Source organism: Electrophorus electricus, chromosome 20 (assembly GCF_041902795.1).
Source record: "Electrophorus electricus isolate QZ-2024a chromosome 20, ASM4190279v1, whole genome shotgun sequence".
NCBI classification, from domain to species: Eukaryota; Metazoa; Chordata; class Actinopteri; order Gymnotiformes; family Gymnotidae; genus Electrophorus; species Electrophorus electricus.
In genome coordinates this window covers 2,112,501-2,122,500 of record NC_137516.1, presented here as the reverse complement: position 1 = coordinate 2,122,500, position 10,000 = coordinate 2,112,501, and the positions used below count along the sequence as shown (strand labels likewise).

The following is a 10,000-nucleotide window of genomic DNA, read 5'->3' as shown; positions in this document are numbered from 1 at the left end:
CGTTCGTGGTCCGGCCAGTCTGGACGCGCGCCGATATCCGCGGCCTTTGCGCCGGACGCTTGCGCTTGCGGGTCAGGTTCCAGACTGTCCCACGGTGCCGGAAAACAAGGCTCGGGTTAGGGCCTCCGTCCTGACGTTGTCTCGCGGAGATCTGTTTGACATGGACCGACATGAAACAGGCCTGATTTGAGAATAGCATATCTAAACATCAGCGAGAGAGACTCACTTACAGGGCAGGAAGTTACTACGAGTGCAACATCTCATTAATAATAAATATCTTGTTTGATGTGTAGCAGTGGAATCTAGGATGCTTAGGGTGAAACGCTGAACTTTGGGTTGTAATCTCTGCCTCTTCCCCTCCCTCTCTCTCTCTCTCTCTCTCTCTCTGACTTTATTCTTCCTTTTCTTTCGATGGTCAAAGGAAACCCGGCCAAAACCCACACCGTGCAGCACATCAAGGACATGGGGGGTTCCGAACTCGTCTTGGAAGCCGTAGAGGGTGCCACGGCAGCAGCGCCAATAACAACAACGGCCACGACAACCGTTGCCATGAAACCAGCAACATCCACAACAGCAGCAACAACAGCAGCAGTTGCCTCCCAGACTAGCAGTAGTGCTGAGAGATTTTACCCCACAAGTTCCACCCAGTTCCCCCCAACGAGTCCGAGCAAGGTCAACAGTGGGAGGTCCAACTGGCCCAGAGCAGGTACCGTTAACCCTCCTGTTCACTGGCTCTCTACAGGGCTGGTAATGGTTCTTAGTAGATTCTTTCATTTTCCAGTAGGAAAATTTGCATGTGTGTTTGTGCATACATGTATGTGTATTTGTACACATATGTGTGTATTTGTGCGCGTGTGTGTGTGTGTGTGTGTGTGCGTGTGTGTGTGTGTATTCTGCCCTGCAGGTAAATCCCTGGAGTGTGAGGGCACCATCGCATCAGTTGAGATGCCAATAAAGCACCACAGTTACGGCCGTAATGAGGGGGCATGGATGAAAGATCCCCTCTCCAAGGACCAGAAGATCTATGTAACCAACTATTACTATGGCAACAACCTGGTGGAGTTCCGCAACCTGGACAACTTCAAACAAGGTGGGGACATTCGTCAGCATGGCAAATGTAAGAAACAGTGTAACTGTAATATGTGGTGTTGTACGCTAACGTGGTGTGTGGTGACCAGGTCGCTGGAGTAACCTCTACAAGCTCCCATACAACTGGATAGGGACCGGTCACGTGGTGTACAACGGTGCCTTCTACTACAACCGAGCCTTCACCAAGAACATCATCAAGTTCGACCTGCGCATGCGCTACGTGGCTGCCTGGACGCTCCTCCACGACGTTGTCTACGAGGACACCACGCCGTGGAAGTGGCGCGGTCATTCCGACATCGACTTCGCTGTGGATGAGAGCGGTCTGTGGGTCATCTACCCGGCGCTGGACTACGACTACACCCACCACGAGGTCATCGTGGTCAGCCGCCTGGACCCCAGCGACCTGTCCGTGCGCAAGGAGACCACCTGGAGAACAGGCCTGAGGAGCAGCTCCTATGGCAACTGCTTCATCGTGTGCGGCGTGCTGTACGCCATCGATGCCTACAACCAGAAGGAGGCCGAGGTGTCGTACGCGTACGACACGCATACCAACACAGAGGCCACGCCCCGCCTGCCGTTCACCAATGAGTACGCCTTCGTCACGCAGGTGGACTACAACCCCCGGGAGAAGGTTCTGTATGCCTGGGACAACGGACGGCAGCTCACCTACAACCTCCACTTCGTGGGCCATTGAGTGTGTGGGAATGCCTACTGGCCTTCAGGACGGGAAACCCAACTTCCACTTTGCGTAGGAGGTGAATTAAGGAAAATCCAACAGACACTTCTGACATCATGTACGAAACATCGTTCTGTGTTTGTGTGACACTTGTGGTTTTTAATGTAATTCTTACCTGAATTTAAAAGCTTCTGCATGGTGAGTGAAGCTAAACTCTGTTTCTGGTTGACATTTAATATGGTTTATGGTTTATGTTGGAAATTCACACATTTTTAGTAATGATAACTGAGGATTAAGGATGATATCTTATGGATATTCAAAAAAAGGAATATCTAGTTGTTTTAAAATGGGCAACAATATTAGGGACCTTTATGAAGTCGAATGTGTTATTTCCTCATTAATTAAACAAAAGTTGTTTATTTTGTAAGTCATTTCTTTCCATAAACTCATAAACACTGTGACACCCTACGGTCGTCACAGTGCGTTTGTTAAGTGGGGTGTAATGAGGTATGTAAATTGCTCATGTACTCTGAACTATTCATTTTGTAAAATATTAATATTGCTCTGTAAATATTTTCAGCATGTTACAAGATTGTTTGTTACAGCAGTAAGGATGCATCATTTTAAGGCACTACTTAAACTCCTGGCTGAGTTTTCTTACAGTTTTTTTTGTATGTCTCATGTATTAGGAAAAATGGTACACGATTTCTACACAAAAGTCCAAATAAACTTTCACCCCACTTATCACAGGTTGTGTTTTGACAATCTGCTATGTTATGACAAATTGCACTGTTTTGTTTTTTCACTACGGCAAATAAACACATAGTGCTAACTTTACCAAACCTTATTGTCTAATTACCATTTCCACTTCCTTTTCCTGTCCGAACAGGAAGGCGGCCACGCCCTTCAGTATATTTTCATAGGAGCGATATGGGGGTGTGGCCTGTTCTGACTGAGGTGGGAGGGGCGGGGTCTGGCCTGACTCTGATGTGCACCTCCTCAATCCCACAAACCTTTGCGCCGGCCCTGCCGCCCACCCAGCGTCCTGTAATGTCCGTCCTTCCGATCGCTAACGTCAACACTTGTGTTACAGAACACTCGTTTAACCCAGTTTACCTGTCATGTCACTACTCTTCACACACAGACCGTGCTCCAACGTGAGGCTGACGTGTTTTGTTTTCATCTCGGAAGGATATTTATTTAAATACAGAGAGTCACACCCGGATATTTTCCTTCCTGACTGGCGCTGCCCTAACAAGCGGGATGAGTTAACTCCCTAGACCCTGACCGCCACACGGCTCTGGTTTCAGTCCGAGACCTCGTTAATATGACTCACGCTGAACCATCCGAGAAAGGTTACACTCTGTGGGCCTCTATTGTTCCAGACCCCCTAAGATTCACAGCTGTGCAGGCATCTCTCCTTGTGTGTCCGCGCGTCAGTCTACACTTTACTACTCACGCCCTGTACCGAACGACCGCACCGGGCCACTTTCCTTATTCAACCCAACAAAAACATTTGGAAACCCGGATCCGGAGCCAGGGATCACCAGCGTCTTGCTAGAACCAGAGGGGCATACGAGAGAAGATGACAGCATTGAGAAGAGGCTCGAGGGACTCTGACCTTGAGCCACAGACGTGATTGGATTTCCTCGTCCCTCTGGGTCTTAATTGACACAGTCTCCTGCAGTGATAGGTGACCTCAGAAAAAGCCTGTCACATTCGTTCCTGACAGAACAACAGTATGAACCCCCACATAAATTCCGCTAAACTCGTCACATCCACAATGACAGCGAAACCTCCCCAGATTCCCGATCTGCTGCACAACGGAGCAGCAAACACGAGATGATTTCCCAACCCAGACACATACCACACTGCAAGAATTACAACACAGAGCGCATCCAGCCTGCCTTCTCTCAAGAGAGATTTACGGCTGACTGGCATGTCATGAAACAAAGCTCACTCATTAAAACATCGCCACAGAAAAATGCGTGCGACACAGAAACCAGCAAATTTGGAGCCAGTGTGACGTTGTAGTGGTGCCTCATCCTTCACACTAACAGAGGATTCAGTAGTGTGCTCAGTCAGTAGTCAGCATTTCTTAGCAGAGGATTCAGTAGTGTGCTCAGTCAGTAGTCAGCATTTCTTAGCAGAGGATTCAGTAGTGTGCTCAGTCAGTAGTCAGCATTTCTTAGCAGAGGGTTCAGTAGTGTGCTCAGTCAGTAGTCAGCATTTCTTAGCAGTTGATATAGGCAGCACCGGCCTGCCTGGCCAGACGTTTGGTTGACAGGATGTGAGGGTAAACCGGAGACTGACCTCTGCAAGTCCGAACAGGCTTGACCTTTGTGACCCCTCCCACCACACTCAGAGCCACTGTGGGAGAGACAATGGCTGCTATTGGGAGTGATGGATGGAGTCTGATGTCACTGCTCTGGGTTGTAGTCATGGCGAGCAATTGATGGAATTCTGGATCTGTGAGTGAAGTCCTACTCAGGCTGAAGAATGAGTCGTTGTGTGCAGGGTTTTCCCCCTCTGATGAAAACAAAGGACTCCCCACGGCATGTCAAATGCACGTCCTTTTTTACACCGAAGGCCGCGGGCCAGCCACGGGTCAAGTCTGCAACCTCGGCTCCGTGGCAAATGTCACGAACAAAAAAAAATGACTCAGTTCTCAGACAGGCACTGGCGCGGCACACTACGTCTGGAGTAGAACATGGTTACTCCAGCCCACGGAAGAGCCCACGGCTTCTGTCAGAGAAGGTCTCCACCACCTCCTCAGCACCTCCCCATTAGGCCAAATGTGCCTATGTCAGGCTCCTGTGTCTTACCAAAGCGGCAAATTCACTCTTCCTTGGATGGAAAGCTTCCATTGGCATACAGTGCCACACGCAGTTCACCGGCACACTTTTCAAAACTGTGAACCACAGCAGTTAATGCCTGTCCCTCTGTCCAACAGCCGTGCAGACGCAGAGACGGACTGATCCAAATAACAATCCCTTCAAATCCCAAATCCCAGGGAGTCTATAGTAAGGTCAGGAAGCCCTGACACTGGAATCCTAATCAGTACAGATGTCTCACAGACACATTCAGGTGGAGAGCCACAGGAGGAGACAATAAGACAAAACAAACTAAACATGATGATGAAAAGTCTAGTGTACTGTGTGTGTGTGTGTGTGTGTGTGTTCTTGTGTTTCCTGTGTCAGCACAGACGGACATCTAAAGGCTTACTGGCGGTGTTTAGGCACAAAGCCACACATGCATACTCACACACAGACACACACACGCGCATAAACATTCGTGACTTGGAGTGCCAACATAATATAATCAGGTTTAGTGTCCAATTTGAGTATTGCACAAGTCTTTCACAAGCGCTTTTACAACTCTTATATGTTGCAAACCTGCAACGAGAAATAACTGAACCAGTCTCTCCCAACCCTGCGTGCCTGTAATAAGATGTGTGTTATGGATGAGAAATTAGTGTTAGGCCAAAAAAAACAAACACACACACACACACATACACACACACACAGTCATGTGCACACATTATATGACATCATCCCTATGACCAAGGGTGTTCCCCAAAGTGAACACACTCTGCAACAAGTCCTTATGAAAATAAGCAAGACATACAGAGTCAGTCGGAAGTAACTGGACACCAACAAAGGGGTTTCTTTTGTGATTCTTATATTTTGAAGACGGTTGCAAATATTCTTGCATTAAATCTGTTATTCTGCACTTTAACCTCCTAGTCGTCATTGTGATTCAAATCCAGTTTCAGTCCTAGAGTCCCAGACCATAAAACACTGTGTCTCTACCCTGTTACCTACAGCCGCAGTGTAAACTGATACTATAAAAGCTTAGAGGCAGGAACAGAACTTTAGGCCCAACCCACAACATCACCTCACGACTCCCTACGTTTCCATGGCTCCCTAATGTTCCAGAATCCATAATTTCCTCCAGTGTTTCCACACAATGACTAAGAAGAGGAAGGTTCACTGTTTCTGACTACAGATGTTCTCTAAACAACCCCATCCCACCCCATCCCACCACGTCCCACCCCCTGGACTGTATGGATTATGGAATACTGGGGAAGTGCTGAATAATCACTGCTGTGATTTAATTTGTGCTCCGAGCCATGGGAATTCTGGCTATGAAAACAGTATTGTTGTCACTGACAACTGTTGCCTAAAACAATTTACTTATACTTATGCACAATGTGTGTGTGTATGTGAGAGTGTGCACTCACACATGCCCACACAAACACACACACACACATTTTCCAGAGCAGAGCCCACGTTCTGTTCGATGTACAGCACCATAACAGATGAGTCACTGCTGACCGTTTCTTAAGGGGACAGACACACTTGACCTCCAGACTTACACACGGTGGCCTGGTGAGAGTTTCTCTTCTGCTCCATTCTGCTCCATATTTCTCAAACGTCTTCTCCAGGTCTGTCCCACTCCTTCCTGGGGTAGACCTGAGACAGCAGACTGGGGCAGTTAAAGTCTCGGGGTTTTAATGGGCTTACTGGGGGTATTAAGCAATATCTGTGGCCTTTATACACAGAGCAGTTGGTGTTACTAACCTTGTATTATTGAAAGCCTGCTCATCCTTCAACACTCAGTGAGTAAAATCAATGATTAAAAGGTAAGGACCTACTGCTCTCTTCAGAAAAGTGACCTAATTGTGTATGTATTTATTTATTTGTAGCTGTAGTGGAATCTAATGATTAATTGAGCTTTAATGTTTGCATTAAATTGCATTATATGCAGTAGGCAATAAATAATTGCATTGTTTATGAAGTGCAGTTTGAGAATCAGCAATCAGACAGAAAGAGAGAGAGAAAGCGAAAGAGAGAAAGATTGTGAGATAGAATGAGAGAGAAATAGAAAATGTGAGAGGGAGACAGAAAGAGAGAGTGAAAGAGAGAGAGAGCTTTGTGAGGATTGCACAATCTTTAATCTACAATAGTACACTGTAATTATAGAGACCTTCACATGTAAAACTCTCTGTATCCTCAGGCTGCTGTTTGAAATCTGTTTGGCATGCACGCACCAGCCGAGGCTCCAGTGGAAGCCACGCTAACTTACACGCACACGGGGGGGTAGCTGTCACTCATCCATACGACGCGCCGGAGCAGAAGACGAGGGAAGCAATATCCCAGCACTTGACGTATACACGCCCCACTGGAGATTCACCCGCACCGCGTTAATACGGCGGTGATGGACGCGGCACAGATGGCGCAGTGAGACAGCGAGCAGGAGTTGCGTGTCATGGGCAGGTGATGCCGCTCTCGTTTCACACTCACTCACACACGCGTGGTCACCACAGATCCGTGCACAACCGGGAACAAACCATAAATTGAACGAGGCCCATCTTTGAAGATGACAGCATTTATGTGCCATCACAAGCCAAGCACAATAGATAGATAGATAGATAGATAGATAGATAGATAGATAGATAGATAGATAGATAGATAGATAGATAGATAGATAGATAGATAGATAGATAGATAGATAGATAGATAGGGATTTGTGGTGTCACCCGCGGAGATTTGGTTGCAGATACATCAGAGAGGCGTGAGACTGTGTCAGCAGTGGTGAATGCCCTACACAGAGAACAAGCTCCTTCCTAGACTAAACACGCCCCCTTCAGTAGGAAGAGTTAAATAAGAAGCAAGACCCACCCTGGGCTGGGAGACATTACTTGTTCCAGGAAGAAAACAGAGCCCCTTTATCTCAACTTGAACTACTTTTGGGTTGTGTCGTAAATACTCTCGCATTCCGATAGCTACTGTCATGTTTAATAAGCAAGTACTTTAAAGTTGTTACATTTCAGTAATGACTGTATTCCCTGAGGTGGGTACACTCGTCATCCACTTCGTTACAAACTCCCGCCTTGCGTCTGCTCTCATTAGCCACTAGGGTGCACCTGTCTCATAGGGGCCTTTCACAGGTGTGCAGGGCCACTCCACTCTGCTGGCCCCATTCTCAGTGCAGCCATGAGTACTGAGCTGCTACAAGTCTACGAGACACAGCTGTGTGTCTGCTGAATGTAACAGAAATGAAGGGGTGGAGGATAGCGAACCCAAACTGTGTATGTCATCAGTGCTATAGTCACCAGTGCTATAGTCACCAGTGTTATATTCACTAGTGCTATATTCACCAGTGATATATTCACTATTGTTATAGTCACCAGTGATATTTTCACCAGTGCTATAGTCACCAGTGCTATAATCACTGAGGTTATATTCACTAGTGCTATATTCACTAGTGCTATATTCACCAGTGCTATATTCATCATTGCTATAGTCACCAGTGCTATAATCACTGAGGTTATATTCACTAGTGCTATATTCACCAGTGCTATAATCACTAGTGCTATATTCACCAGTGCTATAGTCACCAGTGCTATAATCACTGAGGTTATATTCACTAGTGCTATATTCACCAGTGCTATAATCACTAGTGCTATATTCACCAGTGCTATAGTCACCAGTGCTATAATCACTGAGGTTATATTCACTAGTGCTATATTCACCAGTGCTATAATCACTGGTGTTATATTCACTAGTGCTATATTCACCAGTGCTATATTCACCAGTGCTATAGTCACCAGTGCTATAATCACTGGTGTTATATTCACCAGTGCTATAGTCACCAGTGCTATAATCACTGGTTATATTCACTAGTGCTATATTCACCAGTGCTATAATCACTGGTGTTATATTCACCAGTGCTATAATCACTGAGGTTATATTCACTAGTGCTATATTCACCAGTGCTGTTGCCACCTGTACGTCAAGGCACTTATAATATCTAAATGTTTCTGGCTGGTAATTTATTTCCCAAATGAAATGACCTGTATTGTAGCTAAGCAACCAAGCTCATAGCTAATTAAATCTAACATCATCAGCTGTAGCAGCCACCCCACTAGAGGTTGTTCACTAGAGGTTGTTCACTAGAGGTTGTTCACTCGTTTCTTAGCAGTTAGGGTCAGGGGTCGTAAGCAGTTAGGGTCAGGGGTCGTAAGCAGTTAGGGTCAGGGGTCGTACTCTGGGCTTCAGGGCTTCTGCATGACAGTGTAGTTTTCACTCCTTTTTGTTTTTTTCTCCACCTGAATTAGTTTGTTACCTTCCACAGTGCATGTGACTCGTTGTGTTATATCGCAATGCTGTAATATGGTAACACTGTAATGCTGTAATATGGTAACACTGTCATACTGTAATATGGTAACACTGTAATACTGTAATATGATAAAAGTGTAATACTGTAATATGATAACAGTGTAATATTGTAATATGGTAACACTGTCATACTGTAATATGGTAATAATGTATTACTGTAATATGGTAACACTTTAATACTGTAATATGGTTATATTGTAATACTGTAATATGGTAACACTGTCATACTGTAATATGGTAATAATGTATTACTGTAATATGGTAACACTTTAATACTGTAATATGGTTATATTGTAATACTGTAATATGGTAACACTGTAATACTGTAATATGGTAATACTGTAATATGGTAACACTGTAATACAGTAACACTGCAATATGGTAGCACTGCAATATGGTAATATTGTAATACTGTAATATGGTAACACTAATACTGTAATATGTAATACTGCAATACTATAATATGATAATATCGTAATATTCTAACACTGTAATACAGTAACACTGTAATACAGTAACACGGTAATATTGTAATACTGTAATACAGTAACACTGTAATACAGTAACACGGTAATATTGTAATACTGTAATACAGTAACACTGTAATACTGTAATATGGCAATACTGTAATACGATAATACTGTAATACTGCTTATCATACATTCAGCTGTAGCATCTCTCTGTCTTTAATCTGAACAGTTTGTGAGATGCACTGAGATTTGTCAGGGAACTGTGTGATTAATTAAAACCAACAGTGTTCATGTGTGTCCCACTTGTCTAGCTAAACATAGCGCATGTTAACTGAAAACACAATATTTCATCTATTGGGTTTACAAAGGTTTGGCAGTACTTCACACAAACACTCACACTTTTCACACACACAGACACGTTCACTTTGCTCTCTCTCTCTCTCTCTCTCACACACACACACACACACACACACACACACACACACACACACACACACACACACACACACACACACACGCCTTACTTTTGTCACATGTGGTGAACGGCAATATTGCAATGGTCTACACGTGTGCTCGATCAA

General features: G+C 45.0%; 1 protein-coding gene and 1 long non-coding RNA gene across 2 annotated transcripts in view; one reads left to right on the top strand and one right to left on the bottom strand.

Annotated features, from left to right (window-relative positions):
- Positions 1 to 2,514, top strand: part of olfml2a (olfactomedin-like 2A) — a 14,310-nt gene extending 11,796 nt beyond the window's left edge. The window contains exons 6-8 of the mRNA XM_035536296.2: positions 422 to 706; positions 905 to 1,090; positions 1,179 to 2,514. Coding sequence (XP_035392189.2) covers positions 422 to 706; positions 905 to 1,090; positions 1,179 to 1,783 — 1,076 coding nt within the window. The 3' untranslated portion in view covers positions 1,784 to 2,514. The remainder of the gene's footprint in view (positions 1 to 421; positions 707 to 904; positions 1,091 to 1,178) is intronic.
- LOC145652574 (uncharacterized) overlaps positions 1 to 10,000 on the bottom strand; it is an 11,820-nt gene that overhangs the window by 1,410 nt on the left and 410 nt on the right. Inside the window, exons 2-3 of the long non-coding RNA XR_014118787.1 lie at positions 9,944 to 10,000; positions 1 to 151 (exon numbers count right to left, since the gene is read on the bottom strand). The exon at positions 1 to 151 is cut by the window's left edge and continues 1,410 nt beyond it; the exon at positions 9,944 to 10,000 is cut by the window's right edge and continues 155 nt beyond it. This is a non-coding gene — a long non-coding RNA (uncharacterized LOC145652574). The remainder of the gene's footprint in view (positions 152 to 9,943) is intronic.